The 18,211-nt window shown below is 39.7% G+C and overlaps 1 protein-coding gene across 1 annotated transcript in view; it reads right to left on the minus strand.

Moving 5' to 3' along the window:
• Positions 1–209: 209 nt before the first annotated feature.
• The window catches only part of GYPC (glycophorin C (Gerbich blood group)), a 28,554-nt gene continuing 10,552 nt past the window's right edge, over positions 210–18,211 (minus strand). The window contains exons 2-3 of the mRNA XM_062498743.1: positions 3,150–3,200; positions 210–853 (exon numbers count right to left, since the gene is read on the minus strand). Coding sequence (XP_062354727.1) covers positions 657–853; positions 3,150–3,200 — 248 coding nt within the window. The 3' untranslated portion in view covers positions 210–656. The remainder of the gene's footprint in view (positions 854–3,149; positions 3,201–18,211) is intronic.

Below are 18,211 nucleotides of genomic sequence, written 5' to 3' on the forward strand. Positions count from 1 at the left end.
CCTTTTCCATGTTTTCCAAGAGTTTTGTTTCTTTGAAGTGTCTTCAATTTATATATATATATATATATATAAGATTCAAAAATTAAAAGAAAAATCCCAGTGAGAATCCCCAAACAAGCAAAACTAACTCCCCTGTGCAAATAAAAATGCACATTTAAGGGGATGGGGGGATATCTGGGCTATAGATTTTTTTTTTTTGAGCTATATCACCTCTATCTAGTTTAATGTTTGTTCTGTTACCATTTGAAATTCAATTTCAGGTAGTTCTTCATCATATCAGAATAGGATGCATCATTAACTCTAAGAGGATGTTTTCATTTGGCATCTGCTATTTTCACCAAATGTCAAGGCTTGACATTTGCTATCTTTATCTGGTTTTGGTGTATCACTCATACTGATATTTTGTTTCTTCTTATATGATATTGATTTCAACTGTGACCAGCTGTGTTGCTAATAAAATCAACAGGCAAGTATCTGGCATTTAGTTCTTCACTGCTAGAGGAAAAGAAACAACCCAGTGACAAAAAAAAGTAAAGAGATACTTTTCAATTAGGATGTTCGCCTGTATCCTCATATTATCCATCTCTTAGTACTTCTGTTGATGTTATATTTCTGATTAAATCCCTTGCGGAAGTCTCCATCTAAATGCTTGCCTCTCAGATGAAATATTCCTTTTTGCTCTCATCCACAGCTTCCTGGAGAGCGGGGTCATTTTTCAAAGCGGCATCCGCGCTTTCGGCGAACTCAGTTCCTTTGGCCTCGTTGGTGTGGTAGGTGCCCTTGTGCCTGTACATGTACCGGACCATCACCACCAGCAGGCAAATGAGGACAAATACCACAGCAGCAATCACACCTAGAGGAAGGAAACCATTTAAATGTATCACCAGTGATAAAATACGAGAAGCGTCTCACAGCCAGACATCATGACTTGAGTTGCTTGGTAGAGAAAAGCCCCTGTGTCATGAGGGGTTTGCATGTTGCAGTGGCCAGAGTCAGAACACACTGCAAAAACCAAGATGGGATATAGATACTGCAGAAATACAGGAAAAATTTTCACTACCTTTCTTTTAAAACAATGGTTTGATTTGGTTGAACGTATTGGAGCTAAAAGTACATTACAAAATGGGGAGAAATAAAAGAACATAAAGGAAAACCAATAGGTTTCTTTCATCTTTCTGGTAACATACACCTGGGGTGGGGCATGTTGCAGACAACCCAACCCTGCCTTCTCAAGTGTTTTCAATTTCAGGAAATTTTCAGGGCACTCAGTATTTCATAGGAGACATTCAACAAATAGCAGGAGCTGTGTGACTCTGGACCTGCTCTGTATTTGAAAGCTGCCATTTCATTCCTTGCTCTAATTAAGAAAGTTTGATTGTAGCGAATGTGGAAGTGACACCTGGCAGAAGGAAGGGATAGATCTTTCTTGTCTCCTAGACTAAGGTTAATTTCCAGCTACATGTTGACTGGACAAAAATCTCTATAGATGACCTCAAGGTCATGTGTGTAGGACTCAATGGTGAATGGAAAGACTCCTAGTGAAAGAAAGTAAATTCAATCCTTTTCCATTGTGAAATGGAAATTTCACAACGGAAATCTGAAAATGTAGAAGTCCATAAAAAAGACAAGTCCTGACAAGCCCAAAGAATACCAAGTCCATGACAAGTCCATTCTTTAAAAGCCTATACACTCTATCCCTTCCCTCCCAGATCAAATTTTGACTTAAAAATACTGAAAAAAATTAAGTATTTTGACATTTATTCAACTTGTGTGACTTCTATAATTTTTGTACATAATTTTTCTACATGATTTTTTGCATGGATCTAGGATGTACATATAAACATTTCTGTTGTGATTCTGTACTGAGCTGATTCTATACTCATATGAATCCAGGAATAAGCCAAACATTAAAGAAATACACAACAAAAAGAACAAGAACAGAACATTCCTAGGGCTTCCTCTGCTGTCAGTGAAGGGGGTATGTGTACTAATTTCTTCTAGAAGTGAATTTTATGTTTTGTCAGAAGATTTGCTCCCAGGAAATGCCTACTACCCTGCAGAGACAATGAGGGGAAGTTGGAGAGTACCTCTTTTCTGCATCTTATATTCAAGATAAGTGGCAAGAGTGGGTATCTCCAAAGTTTTGGATTTATCAGCATCAGTATATTGAGTGGGAATACCCTACTGGCATAAAAACATAGGAATAGACAGAATATTAGCAGGGTAAATAAAGATTATAACTCTGTCTTTAAATATATGCCTTAACATTATCCCCCAGATTTCATGGTGCTCGGTTCTGGAATGTGAAGTTACTGCTAGCAGAAATGAAATTGCTTATACAAAGAACTTCAAGTTTAAAATAATATCATGGTTGCAGTGTGGGCTTCATCAATTTTTAGGACCTCACTCTTATCCCTTGACACAAGAGGCTCTAATAGGCTTTAGATGTAGCACAGTACTAATAAGCCTAAGGGACTAAGTACAAATCAATTTACCTGCTACTTGTTCATAGAAAGCTGAAATTAAAGTTACAGGAGATGGGACCTGAGGGAAATATAGCAGAACCTCACCAATTTGCACTAATGATTGGTATAGCCCCTTGTGAATGACTGAAATTAGTGTGTTAGCATGGAAATGAACAAACACAATAAAAATAAAAAGACAGGTTCACTCTGTGAATATAGCTTTGCTCATTTATTCTGACAACTGTATTTAGTTAAAATGCATGAGAGAGCTTTAATGGAACACCAGGAAATATAGTGTGGTGAATTCTGTAAAAATAAAGGGTAGCTGATATAAGGTAGCATCACTCAAGGTGCTACACCAGTTCTGTACAAAAGGACAAGATTGACCCAGGGAATACTGAAGGAAATCAGAGACTGACTTTTCTGTTGGACTGTTTGGTATTTTGTCCTAAAATGGGGAATGGATGAGGGTAGTACTGCTTAGTATAAGGTTTATGCTCATTATCTCATCTTGTTATCTTGCCAATAGCCCCTCTGGGAGCAGATTTCCCACTGGCCTAATTAACTCTAATTGTGCCACTCCTGTTGTCTTGTCAGCAAAGTAGGGGTTTTGCAAAATGCAAGAAATCAACAAACCTGCTGTTTTATTTCTTGTGGTGCATCTTAGTACGGTCTGCTACTCACCTCCAATAACAGCCACATCTGCTCCAGCTGTGGGGCTCTCCATTTCGCCATCTATAAATAGAATAGAACATAAAAAGTTAATTATAAGAAAGAAATTGAATCATATGAAGGAGCAGTGATTGTACTGGAGGTGTTGTATTATTTTAACCTGTGAAACTTGGAACTTAATATCTCTTGTTAGCAAAAGAAATTTATGAAACTTCACATTAGAGTTAGCCTTACTGTAACAGTTTCTGCCATCATAACACTGGAAAAGAAATAGCTAGCACATTATGCAAATTATCATGGCCCTCAGGGAAACACCTACTGCTTATTATGAGCTTTTACCTGTAACATCCTCCAGTGAATGCTTAAATTAAGAGCATTTAGGAACTGTGATTACTCTCAGAAAAGTAGTTTTGGGAAAAAAAAGGTTGATATCTATTTATTTACTCATTTATGGCTCTTCAGAATATGGTCTGGATCCTGATTTGGTGCAAATTAGTCTGTGTGTATTGATTTCAATTCATATTTGTTTATCTGCAATGTACTGTTTTTAATATTTGCATTTGTTTTCTTTTCAGCTTACATTTGAAATCACAGCAAGCCTTTCACATATGTGGTATAAAACACAGTCCTCACTTAGAGTAAGTCTGAATTCAGTGCTGATAAATCAAATAACATTATTTGCATTATGACTTATATAAAAAAACCAAAACCAAAACAATAACAACAACAACAATTAAAAAAAAAACCTTTATATTATAAATGCAGAAGAGAAGTACCTGGACATGGTTTTTTTTGAGAAGTAAGAAACTAGTGTGAAATGTAAGCTGCTGAAAGAGCACCTAGAATTTGAGTTACACTTTTATCTTATAGCCCTTTATAAGAATACTCAAAACAAATAATGAATAGCCAAAGCTTTTTAAAGGGGACATGAAAAAATGTCCCCAAAACCAGTGAGGATATTTCTCTCTTAATTGTTTGATACAGACTTTAAGTAGAAGTAGAAACATACAGACAAGCATTTCTTCACCAACTTCCACTTAGTTGATCAGGACACAGCTCTGAATTGTTTTCTGTTCCTTGTTTCATGCCACTAATATCAGCCCACCTAGTTATGTGGACATCTGAGAGGGCGATAAACTTGAGTTCTTCTATGCTAGGTAAATGACAGGACACTAATTTCTTCGTTTACTTTTGTGTGATTTATATAATTCTAAATTATACCGGCTTTTTGTGGAGACCCTAAAAGGCATCCCTAGTTAGGGAGACACAGGAGGCATCTCTCACAGCACACCCTGTTCTGTCATGCCAGTGTCCCCCTGTTCTGTTCCCTGGGTCAGCCCTGTGTCCCTTCCCTGTCCCTCAGTCTTTCGGTCACTCCCACCCTGTGTCCCTGTTGGCTCCCATTCCCTAACCCCACCTTTGTGCAGCCCCCATATTCCCTTGTAATTGGACTCTGATTCTCCCCCTGCCCTAAAGACCAAGGTACTTCTTGAACCTGGACCCTCACCATGAGTCTGCTTTTGCCTTTGCCTCTGGACTGTCCACGTGTTGGCTGAAATAAACATCTCTGTGGAACCCATGCGAAGGCCCTTCCTGCTTCTTTTCCTGCCACCATCTTAAGCTATCCAGGCTACAACATCTTTTGAACAAGAAAAAAGGGTTAATGTGAAGTCCATTTTTTTTCCCCAATTTCTCTTTGGTAAATGCAGTGCATAGAACAGCTCTCTGGAAAAGGAGAAAATGTAACTCCAAATCCTTCTGTAAACTCAAGAGTGGCATTATGGCTGATACCTGTGATGCCTTTTGTTGTATCTGTATATATGATTCAAGGACAAAACACTATCAGCAGTTTTCTCCTTGCTCATGTCCAGTCTCTAACATCAGTTTGCAGCAAACCAAGAGGAGCTGAGATTCAAAGGATCTACCTCTTCTCAAACATGGGACGTGCTTTTTCTGGAAAGTAAGAGTGCTTTTCTCTCCCTCAGAGATCCTTCCCACATTTTCTTCCATCTATATACTTATGGAAAGATTGAGCACATCTTCTGTAATTTAAAAGCTCTTTTTATGACTGTGTCTATTCAAAGCCTAGGTACTCAGAGGAGATTAATTGCCTCAAGGTCAAAATGCTCCATATTTCTTTACACACCACATGCATGCTGCATGCCAAAAAAGCAGGCTCCTCTACAGCAATCAAATACTGGAAGGTGTGAATTCCAAAGTACTTCCCAAGCCACACAGCTTGCTGGCAAACACTAATTCCAGATCAAATTATTATCCCCTTAATTAAAAAAAGGTTTATGAGTAACTCTCTGCTCGTACTGGCATTCTCAGGTGCCTCTCAGATTCAGATAACAAGCAGGTGCCTTATCTCTAGTACTTGTCATCACGGTGCTTTTTAATAATGGATTGCAGAATCATCACTTTGCAGAAGAGTTTTCATTTTCATCTTTCAAAGTTTGCAACAGAATGTAGGACTCATCTTGAGCTATGGTATGGCACTGCTCTGCTAAGCTGGCTGTACTGTGTCCTTCAGCAGCCAGCTGACACCGTGTTGTGGCTTCTCTACCACAGCTCCCATTTTACTGCAAGAACCAGGGCCTGACTACTCCTGTGTGTGTCTCCTTTTTACCACAGGAGAGGCTTGCTACTCTCCCAGCCAGCCTTCTGCTGCATCAGCTGGAGTGCCAGAACATTGCACCACCAGTGACCAGAGGGTCAAGGTCTGCTCCCCAGATCAGTTTTGGAATAATGTTGATGGAGAGCACAGAGACACCCTTAACCACTGTTTCACTGTCTCTGAAATTCCACTTTGTCCAAAAATAGCTATGTGATTCATGGCAATGTTGCCGTACTGCTAGGCAGGTGGGAAAGTACTGGTGTGGTTGGAGGTTCAAGCAGTGTCGTCCCTCCTGAAATATGACTGAGGAACACATAAGGCATGTGTGATGGAATGAGACCATCTTCCCTGAGCAGGAGTGAAACAGCACTTCTGTCCAGAAGGGAATCCATGCTTGGCCAGGAACCTCAGCAGGGCTTCTCTAAACTCAAAGTCTGTGTGAGAAATACAGTGCATTTCTGTACCGTAGTGTAGGACTGAATCTTCACTTTCTGAGGTAAAAATACATCCAGATTACTGAAGGAATTTTTAGCTCAGCAATGGCTTTGGCCTTCTGGAACCTTCTTTATTCAGCTCTTCTTCACATGCAGAGTGCTCAGAGGTCTGTGTTTCAATAGCTGCTGTTGCACCTGTTTGGATTGTTTCCCTTTGTTTCAAGGACATCTTTTGTGCTGTCTGTTGTTAAATTGTCCTTGCAAAACTTCCTTTCCCTGTTATACTGGCCCTTCTCCATCTACAATCTTTTTCTGAAAGTGTTTAAACGTTGTTATTTAATGCCACTGGTTACCGTGACACACAGAAATCAAAAGCCTGTGGGGAAACATGTTTTTCATAAAATTTCTGGCCATCAGAGTGAGTTGAATAAATCAAGAATACAACACACAAATCAAATTGTCTGTTGTTGGAAAATGTGTTTCTAAAAGCTAGAATGATGGGAAAGAGATGCTTTTGTGTCATGACCTGAAATTAATCAAATTACAGTTTTGCTCATAAACTTACAGATAAGGAAGTTTTGCAATAGAATGACAATTGCTACCTGTCTCATTCTCATCAATCACAACCTGAGAAGGCAGCAGCCTGTGGAAGTCCCAGAAACATTTCTGATTTAAATACTGCAAGCAGATCTCTGGCTTTGTGCTTCACAGGTGGCACAACATTACGGCTGACTTGTATGTTAACATGGCCTGTGCTGACTTATTCCTGCTAAATTTGTTGGTAGATTTGTTAAGCTACCTCCTCCACGTACAATTTTCCAATAAAACTTGATTTTTATGAATTTTAGTAGTTCTCCCCCCCGCCTCTAGTTTTAACCTATCCTCTTCCAATTTGGCTGAGGAAGACTTGTTTGAAGCAGGCAGGTCCAGCAGTGAAAATCTTTGCTTGAGGTTCAGCACTCTTCTATTCTCACTGTGCACTTTTCTGACAGTCGTAATGATTTCTTTTGTTCTAGAAATTGAAAATCTGAACCACTAAAAGCCATAAATCACTTCCTGCCCCAAAATTCTGACACTGTCTTTAAAATAATATTTTAAAAATTTACATTTTCTATCTGAGGTTCATTCAAGTAGATATTTCCAGTTCTTTACAATGCCAAGGACTAAATGTGCTTTATAAAGTGAGGTTTTGGCATGATTTTGTGACATCAGAAAAGAAGTCTCTAAGGAAAACACATAGTATGGTGGTAGTCCTGATGAAGATGCAAGACTTATCAGTGAGCTACTTTAGAAACCTAACCACGTTAAGACATTCCAACCTACAAGCTGTTCAACTTAATGTGGTGGTGGGAAAGGGCATATTCATCCCCCAGATACTTTCTCCCATTCAGCATAGAAAGCTCAGAGTTTACATCTTGCTGCTTGCAGGAAACAATAGTTTTAAGTGATTCGGTGGCTACTTTAGATCCAGACTAAAGCTGGTAGTGTTGAGTAGAGAATGAAAAGCCCGAGATTACAACTCGCATTGTCCTGATTCCCATGCAGCTGTGGGTGATCCTGCATTTTGGAGTTTGTCAGGCTGAGTGAATATATAGATATCTGTGTGTGATAAGCAGCTCTGACAACACCGGTTTCAAAGCCACTCAACAGCAGAGAGGCAGCACTGCTCCTGCTCTTGTCTTTTAGGATTTTCCTACCCACAAGCTTGTGCTTTTGATTCTCAATAACCCCAGCATCTCTTACCATGATGCTCCATTGCTGACTGCTAGGTTACAATCTCAGACAAAGCCTTGGCTGCTAAATTACACTCAAGTAGGTCTTTAAGTGCTTTCTTGGGCAATCCATTCTCTCTCCTGATGTGCCGTTTTGTTGCATAAGAAGTGCTTGAAATTCATTCAATCCATCTGAATGATGGGTTGAACTCCTTAAGGCAGTAATTTCTTTCTCAGGGCTTTCCTAGGCATGCAGACTAGGAAACACAGAGGAAGATGTCATCTCAAATCAGCTCACCTAATAACTTCATTAAAAACTGCTGCTAACGGGACTTTCCAGGTGAGGAACAGCCCAACCTTATCTCAGTGTATCCAGGGATCTGTGTTGCAGAACTACCCCAGATACTGACCGAGTTGTTGCAGGCAGTGGTGTGTAAGCAGTCTCTGTCTGTAGGCACAAAGGTGTCTTTAGAATTCGGCTATTAAATGTTTAATGGTTTTGTCTTAAACATTCATACTGACTATCCATGCATGTCCAGAAAGCAAGGGAGATGTTCAAACTGAATGATAGTTCATTAATCCAGTTGAGTATTCAGGTCAGATAGAGATGGAATTCAGAGGACAGTTTTACCTCAGTATTGATTGTTCTTTCCTTCTTCCATACATTTGAAAGAAAACTTTAGTTATAACAAGATGAATGAAATGCAGTTTACTCAGTAAGACAGATTCTAGTAAACCTCTTCTATTTTTTTGGCTTGTATCAATTGACCTAGCACAACATACCATACTAATCTTGCTTTATTTTTAAAAAGCTGCAATTTAAAAAGAAAACTGCCTTTTTATGTAAAGAACTTAGGTGAGGTTCTCATCACCTTACCTCCGCTCAAGATGATACTAAGGTATTTGATTTGGTTGATAGTAAATCACTATAAATTTCTGAAAGCACTGAGGAGCATATGGAGTCTACCAGGCAGCTTTTGCAGTTGTTAAAAACATTTTATACATTTTAATTTTTTAAAAATATTCTTTATATAGAAATTTATCATAACTGTTCCTTTTCCAGGGGCTCTTGTGTTCTTTGTATGCTCTTCTGCAGTCATTGCTCCTCTTGACTAGAAAAGCAGGTCCTAATGTGTCCCGGTTTTCTCCACTGATGCAAGACTTTTCTTGTCACACACTTAGTATAGAAAACCTAATGAAATCTTAACACCTCCATTGTTTATGCAACTGTGGTATGTCCTCCTTGCCCTTTGGTTTATATTTGTGCCTTGCCAACACACTGCATTCATGAGAAAATCATTAATCTATTAACCTTAGCACACTGATTTAATTTACAAGCTATAGTTAGAACTGGTTCACTGCAGCTGTATCTGTAAAAAGGAGTCAAACCAACTTCTGAAAACTTCATGTTAGAAATATGTTAATTGCTCAAGCTGCTCTCTGGCCTGTTACAATATCAGATGCATCACACTGAGGCCATTCTGAATGAAAAAAAAAGTCATTACCTATTTTAATATTTGCCAGCAAGTGTGCAGTGCCCTGCCAGAGCTGGCATCTCTTGTCCCGAAGGGTCATCAGCCTGAACCCATCAATTTGACATATTCAGCTGAAAAAGACATCACCACCTCCCAGTGGACTATGAAACACATTAAGGCTGTTCTTTCAAAATTAAGGAACAGTTTCTCATCTGTCAATCTGGAAAAGAGACAGAATAATTTGGCTGCCACTTGTATACTAAATTATTATAAGGAAAATGAATGGTGTCATATAACAACAACAATCACATGATCTTTTGGGCAAGTAAATAGACTGTGTTGAAAATGTAAGTTAAATCATGTAGATTAAAAATACCTCCAAAATTAAAATGCTCTGGGCCCAATACTCTTGTTATCCCAGCTAACAAGTACTTTGTCACTAATTCTAAACAGACAAAGCACAGTTTCAGTCAAATAAAGGTCTGTTGAAGATGTCTGACACTTTGTAATATAGAAAAGATAAAAATAAATTATCAAATTAGTTTAACCAGGATTGTCACATAATTTTAATATAATTACATTTTAGTATACAGTGCTAGCAAAAATAGTTTTTCCACCATTCTAGAATACTATGAAGTAAATAATAGAAAATATGTTTTACAATGTTTGTGCAAGTAATGGCTTCACTCACACAGTTTCTCCTTCTTTAGTGAAGCTGAATTTCCATTGGGTTTTGGGGAAAATCAGAAATGGAGAGATACACTAAAAATCATCTTGTCAAAAAGTAATCATATGATATCCCTTAATGATAAGAGAGAAAAGGAGAAACTATTAATGAAATTTGAGAAACTATTTTAGGTTAAAAATAATAAGGATCTTTTTAAAGGGAACAGATACTCTATATTTTGAAATAAAAAACGCATATCGAATTTAAAAAGAGAGAAAAAATGTTTTAAGAATTATATAAACTAAAAAACACAGACTTTTTAAAACCAACTTTTCCATTTATCCCCCAAAAGAACTGAAAAATAAATGACAGTGCCCTCAAATTCCCCCTTCAGTTCGAACAGTTTGAACCACATACTTTTTAGGGTTTTTTTAAGTTTGAAGCTACCGGAGACTTTAAGGTCATTGCTGAGTACCTACCACCAATTCTGATGGCAATTATGTCCATCTGGTTGGAGCCTTAAAATGGCAATTCAATGGCCAGTTTTTGTTGTGCTTCTATGGGAAAGCTCCTCAACCAAATGTTACCTTCTTATCATACAAAGGTGCATGAAGTGTGTGAACCTGGAAGAAGGTTAAATCTATTATCTATTAAAAATATGATGAATCTATTAAAAATGCTGTATGTGGCAATTTGGAAGTTGTGTCCTGTTTTGTCAGTTTCATATGTGTAGTTATACCACTGCAAAATTTCATTACCTTTCCATGGAAATGAGTTAAATTAACCAGGCCATCATTTACATTTTTCCTTTACAGCTGTCAAAGCCAGCTCATATCCAACAAAATAAATTAACCCGGAACTGTTTCATTGAGGAAGGAGTGACAAATGGAGTATGAATCAATCTGGCACGTACAGTCCATGATCAGGACATTTTCCTGCCTTTGCCTCTCCTCCTCCCACCTTTTCCCTCTTCATCAGAGCAGAGTACTCCTTTTGAAGGCTTTATAATTGGGGAGGTTTTGAAAGAAACCCTAAATATCCAGTGTATCTGATGATTCTTGTTAATTTCTGCCTGACTTTCCTCCAAAGTCAACAATTTTAAGTTCTATTCATTTTTTGTTGGATCAAAATGGGAACAAACCAGCCACTTGCTCCTTCACTGAGGTCAAAGCTGAATAGACAGGAGTTGCTGCTTTAAGTGATTAATCATTGCAAATGTTGCAGATGACCATAGGCAATCAAAGCAGCTGACCACGGACATAATGAAAGCCCATCTCACAACCTGTAACTGATATTTCTCCTATAATTCTTAAGAAATAGTTCATGAAAACAGCATACCACACTGATCTTAAACTTTTTGTGTTAAGAATATAGGCAGAAAAACTTGAGTCAGAACCTTTTAGTGAAAAGTCAGAGGCCAAGAGATCTTGGAGTAGGTGATTATTCCTTCCCAATCCCTTGTGTAAGTGTTTACATGAAGCAGTAAGACAACTTCACTGCTAAACTGCTTGTAATTATTTACCAAGGCAAGCTTTTAATTTGTACCTAACTTGTCTACCAGCCTCAGACCTGACTCTCAAGAGTCATAAGAGGATAAGGTGATCTCTGTTTTTTAATGTTGTTGTGCTTGATTTTATGACCAAAATAAATTCTAAAGATTAGGTTTTGGTTTACATTTGAAACATACCCTCTTTTATGGACATGGCACTAAGCGTTTATGGATTTGGCACTAAGACAAACGTTAGTAAAAATTAGTCCCCTTAACTAAGACAGTCAGGACTACTTAGAATTTGAAACGTTTTCATCAAACACTTTCAACAGCATTTTTGCACTGATTTTTTCTGTTCCTGCTATCTGCCTGACTCTCCTTTTATCCTTCACAAATTTTGACTCCATTATCCACCTCCAACTGTTTTTAAAGGAAAAGCAGGCAAAGATAAGGACTGTTTCAATTTTCATGGAAACTGCAGACTGAAGAGAAAAGGGAGATCAGAGTAGCCCAGCACTAAAGGAAAGGCAGCGAGGACTCAGCATTTTTAAGCTCTGTTTAGCAGCAGTCAGCTGTCCCGTAACCAGGAGCTTTCCAGCCATCAGGCACACAGATCCAGACCCCTGCAGCTCCTCGTCCCCATGGGGAGCTGCTGAGGGAGGGAGCCTCTGTGTACTGGGGGTGACATTCAGGGGGCAAAGACACAGATCCTAAAGCAAGACTATTTCACTGACTCTGCTGCTGGCAGAAAACTCGTTTTAATGAGCACAGACATGATGAGATAGAAACACGGCCATTATTCTATTGCGGCTGATTAATGTCTATTTCTCATTGAGATGAAAAAGCTTGACCTTGTGCTTAAACTAGAGATGATATGATGAAACTACACATAATGTCACCTAGAAACCACCTGGAAACTGGTGAAAGCCTGATAATATTGTAAGAGTTCAAAGAATGTGGCACCAGGATCTTATCTTTAGAAAAGTATATTAATTTTCCCAATATGGGCAGGTTTATTCATTTATGCTCACTCCTATCATCGATATTTTGTAGCAAAGCAGTCCAACAGGTGATAATTCTTGGAAATGGGAGTTCCCTGTGCTCTGCCCCCTGGCTTATTATATTTGATATGAATTGTATTCAGCTCCATCCAGCTCATACACCAGTGCTTGCCTAAGGCACTGTCTAGTGTGCATTGCAAGTGGAAATGTCAGGATGTTTAGCATATGCTCTTCAGGGACACAGAGATCTTTCCTGCAGCACAGACAAGATTAATATTATTAATGGAGATATCTGTAGTGGAAACAATCTTCCAAATGCTTTGAATATTGAGCATATTAAACAAAGAAAATAAAACATATTGAAACACCTTAGAAACTTTCAAGGCAAATAGTAGCTCAGGGCAACAAAATTTCTTATTTCCCAAGGTTTCTTCAATGAATATGCAGATTTCTTTTGTGTATTTGCTCTAAAGACCAAGGCCACATTATTATCTGAAAAGCATTTACGTATCAGTTCAAGCTGTCTGAACAGAATTGAGGAATTTTAGCAAAACTTCTTTACCATCTATCATTCTTCTCAGCAATTCTGGACAGATTGTGCAATAATTGTTAGGAAAAAAAGGAAAAAGGATCATTTGTGTGCTATTTTTGAACAACTGTATGGCATTATTTGACAAATAGCACATTATTGAACACGTTAACAGAACTAAGCATGAAAAGACCTGCACTGAAGCCATATACTGAATATTTTGCAGCATAGGACTATATTGTTGTGAAATTCATTAACAGTTTATTGCTAATGTTCCTCTCTCCTAATGCAACACGAATGTCAAGGACCATGTAGGTGGGAGGCTAATAACCAGCCTGACGAGATATTTAACTGCTGGAAAGGAGCCTGTGTGAGCTCAGCTGTCTCCACAGGTGCTGCAGGAGGATACTAATAGGCAATTGGCCGAGATGATAGTTGTGTGTCTCTTCCAACTAGCCCTATTCTGTTCTGTTCTGTTCTGACATGCTTTCTTGCAAGAAGATCTATTCAGCCTCCACACAGTGAGGTGAATCCTGGAGTATGGTGTAGGAATTTCCCTCCTATGAACCAATAAGAAAACTTGGAATAGCTTAAAGAAGCTTAGATTTCTAGAGTCTATAATTAGGGAAAATAAATCCCAAACATTATTGTTAGCACTGCTTAACCATCCCTTTCCAAAGCTTGTGCTGAGGGCTTAACCTTGCTATGAGGTAGTGAGACCCATTTTTTTTGCAGAGGTTTCAACATGCCCTGGTCAGAAGGGCTTGATATCTCCTGTAGGTGCCTAAATGGGGTCTTAGCCTCTGTGTTTTGCCTGTTAAGCTGGAGTCATGTTTGTGGGAGGAAACTAATCATGCCAAAACTTGATGCTGCTACATTCTTAAGTAGAAAATAACTTTACTTAGTTTAATGTCCTAATAAGGAGTCCTTTTGTGTTAATGTTCACTTGAATGGCTCTCTGTAGACAGTGTTGACTTTCATGCAACCTGGAAAATTATAATAACTTCCAAGGCTCCTTTTTCTCTTTCAAATCTGGTTGAGACTGGTCACTGGACCCAAAAGTTCTTGATGAGAAGTGGCAGATGGATGAACAGATGATTAGGCAGAAAGATAGACAGCAGGAACACATAAGACTCATTTCATTAGGAAACTGGACTGAAAACAGAAGTAGTGGTGGGTATTTGGATAATATTCATATTCTGGTCACCAATTTAAAAAAATGCCATGTTTTTGAAACCATTTCAAAGCTTGTAGATGATATCCTTGGTGGTTTAAGAAGCAAAGGAAAGAAAAAAACAGGAACATCGTTGAGATTTTTTTCCAGCTCCCCTTTTTGGTCAGAATGCTACATTTTTATAGTTTGGATTGTATTTTAAACCTTTAAAGCCAGATTCAGCTTGGACAGCCCTGGAAATTTCAATGGAGGATTAATGTGTGTCATTAAGCAAAGAAATATGGTCTAGTAGTTTTCAATAGCAACAAATGCTTGCTATGGTACTTCTCTGATCAACATATTTTTCACTTACTGTAAAGCCTTTGGGCTGCTCCTAAGTGTATGAAGTATCCATGCAGGAAAGCTGGCAGTGAATTGTTGTGATTTGAGCTGGCTGTTAACATTCCTGCAGCAAAGAGCATTCTTCTTCCTAAACATTTTCCTTCCAAGAAGAAAACCAGCTCACCAAAAGGAAAGCCCCTTCCCCATTTACTATTTATTTAATCACTCATAATTACTGTTTACTTAGAGGGCTATTTATTTATTTATTGGCAAATTGATCCAAGTCAATCTGTAGTCTGACTGTCTGTTGGTCCACTAAAAGGAGAAGTTTGCTAGGTGCAGACAGAGATGGCAAAAAGCAGGAATGCTCTTTTGAGTGGTTGACATTGATCATATATCTACATGCAGGAAAAAACAAGCTCCCCAGAAGAAAAGCACAAAGAGAAAAGCAGCTGATTCAAGCAGGAGACTTCTTTTTAGAGTACTCTGAGCAGAGCAGAGAACTCCGTAGATTCAGAGTTCAGCGACTCCTTTGAAATACAGTAGCTCTAGAAGGCCATGGAAAAAGTTGTGTTTGGTATTTCCTATGTAAGATTATGTTGGAATACTCTTAGAAGTTGGGCCCCTCTCTCAGCTGTCAAATCGAGACCCTAGGGCAGAGCTGTTGCCCTGTGCCCTGCTGCCCTGTCCTTTCTTCGGGGGTGCTGCTCCTCCACAGCTCATCAGCAGTGATGGGGCTCTGCAGTCACTGCTGGCCCTGCTGGCTCAAAGCACAGAACTTTCCCAACACACAAAGTGAAACACCAAGTGGTTCACGTGGAAGGTGGGATTTGCAAGAGCTCTCACTGCTAAACTGCTTCTGCTTCCTTTGAAATTGTTTCTCTCACACATTCCACCTGCTCAGCTGGGCCGATGACGAAAGTTTTGAAAAGTCCATTTTATGAGCATGAGAAACATGATAGAATCAAGCCAGAAACAAAATATATAGCCTCTGTCCACCTTCTCTGCTTTCCAGCTCCCTAGTTTAATTCACCAGTTGATACTACCTAGCAGGTTGCGAAAGTCTGCCTTCTCAAGCAGTCATGAGACACCCTGGAAATTTCTCAAAGTACTTTCATAATATATTAAAACTGTTTACCACTGCCTCCAGAGAAGTATGCTTTGGAACAGTCTCATAAGGTCAAGTTATCCCACTGAAACACCTATTAGTATAAAGAGAAGAAAAAAAGAAAGAAAGAAAAAGGAACAAGCCAACAGCAGTAGCGCAGCCCTGGAAAATATGAAGTCATAAGTAGAGTTCAGCCAGAGCAGACTCCCATTAAATTTTGTTTAAGAGCCAAGTTCCACCCTGAGATATGCATGAGCTGCAGTTTATTTCAGGGAGAGCTATGCTGTACTTCATGCCATGGCAAGGCTTGGACACAAGTATGTATCTGTTACAAGAGAGGAGTAAAGCCCACTTCCTTTTTGCATTTTTTTGGTTCTGTCTGTACAGATGAAATAGAAAACTAAAAGAAGTGGATAAAACAGGCCCCAGCTTTACAAGGCCTCTCTGTCAAATGTAATGCCTTCTTTCATAAGACCTGAATGTCTGTCTTTCTAAATCCACTAGGCTCCTTTCATGAGATGTGGAAGTCTTTCCCTGTTCCCCTGCTACACCACGAGTGTTAAACACACAGGTAGGAGCTCTAAGGACTGTTCTAGTTTCTTTGCTCTTGAGAGTTCCTCTAGGAGACAGTCAGCAAGAAGTGCTGCCAAGGAGCTGCACATACTCTATAAAGAAGGGTCATACACAGCAGTCTGGCTTTAACACCTTACACTGGATATTTTTGCCTGAGAAGTAGGAGGTCTGCTTAATAAGGAGGGAAAAAGGGGTGGCAGAGATATTCCCTACCCTGACTGCATTCCAAGACAGGGGTTAGCCTTACCAGCACCTTTGTGCTGTGCTGGGTTGCACAGCTGGCTTCAGATAAAAACCTTTATCATTGCTGAGGTGGGCAGCTGCTGTACAGATAGAGGGGACAAAATGATAAAGTCATGGTCACACAGTCCTGGAGGCACTGGAGTTACCTGGGAGAACTGGACAGAGCAGTTCCCTGCTCCCTGCCACCAGCTGTGCATTCAGTAATGCTGGGCTTCAAAGGTTGAATTCTTTCAACTACCAGTTAAAATACCTCGTTCAAGAAGAGCATCAGACAAGGCTCAGTCCTGCCAAGCACTGAGTCTGGATGTGAGCAGGAGCTTTAAGCATTTCATATGAGAAACTCTGGTAAATGCAAAAGCTTTTATACCCCAAGGCAACCATTTAAACACTGAATTACTGATTCTGGCTCAAAACTTTCCCATTCCTCAGATCCCTTGGTGGTTGGTCTGTGCTTTAACTCTCCATTAAGCATCTGCTACTGGCTCTAGTGGGTAAGACAGCCCATCAGCTCCATGCTCAGTACAGCACTTCCATGGGCAGAGATGAAATAGCTTTTAAGTCCTGGTTAGTCAAGAAAACCCAGCACGATCAGGATCAAACCCACATTGGCCATCACTTGTCATGGATTCTGTAGCAGATGGGAAGAGGTGGCATTGTCACTGGTTAAGGAAGTCTCTTTTCCTTAATGCTGGTGTAGCCTAACAGCTGGTGAAGGCTAAGGGAGACACACAGGCAGCTCTGGTAATGCTACAACATCACTTCATCGTGCAATGGCAGTGAAACAAAGGACAGGGAAAATTGGTACCAAATCCCATTAGCTAGAAGATGGATTGGAAATATCCCAGCAAGGTTGGGGAGTGGAAAAGAGAGATGCATGTGGCCCTGGGAGTCTGAAGATACATATGGCCCTCAGCCACAGCTGACATGCCATGGCTTTGTGTCTATTAAGGGATGGCGTTTGCATTTCTTGCTGTATCTCCTCTCACCAAGGATATTTTCAGTGGAGGGGGGAGTGGGAGGAAATTATCCGCTAAGGGATATGGATGCTCATGTCCACAGACAGCAAGCTGGTGGCCTAAAGCTCCAAGTAGTGGGAAACAAAATCAATTGCAAAGCTGAATACCCACATTTATCCATATTTCCCTGGTGAACTTCCCTCAGCCACCCACAAGTCCTGGACCTTGCTCCATGCTGCGGGCAGCAGGGCTTGACTGGGGAGGGCTGATCTCCAGCTTCTTCTCAGGGATGAGGTGTGAAGGAAATCACTTGGATGGAAAATGGCATTTGCTACTTGTTACAGTTTCCAAGTATCTTTTTCTCGTTCAGTGAGGAAAATATACTCCTCTCTTCTACAATAAATCACAGACACAATCTTCAATTATAGAACTTGTGCTTTTCCTCCTCCCACATCTCCCCCCCATGACAATGGGACAAAATCTGACAAAAATAGCCATCCAGACCTCCAAAGGGAGGAGGTTATGTTTTCACCTCTGGTCATCTTCAGCAGCTGACAGCTCTGCAAGGCCCTGGCAACACAATTGAGAAGGGGGAAGATTCACCCAGAGATCTGGTACTCAGGTCACTTAAAAACAGCACGATGGGAACAGCAGTGTGGACACTGATGCCTGCTCTGCTACTGGACTCTGGAGAAAACAGGACACAGGATATGCTTCCTGTCTGGGGAAGGCTCGTAGCAGCCTGGGAAAGAAAGCATGACCTTTTCCTTAAAGG

The sequence above is a fragment of the Cinclus cinclus genome, chromosome 9, assembly GCF_963662255.1.
Source record: "Cinclus cinclus chromosome 9, bCinCin1.1, whole genome shotgun sequence".
Classification (NCBI taxonomy): domain Eukaryota; kingdom Metazoa; phylum Chordata; class Aves; order Passeriformes; family Cinclidae; genus Cinclus; species Cinclus cinclus.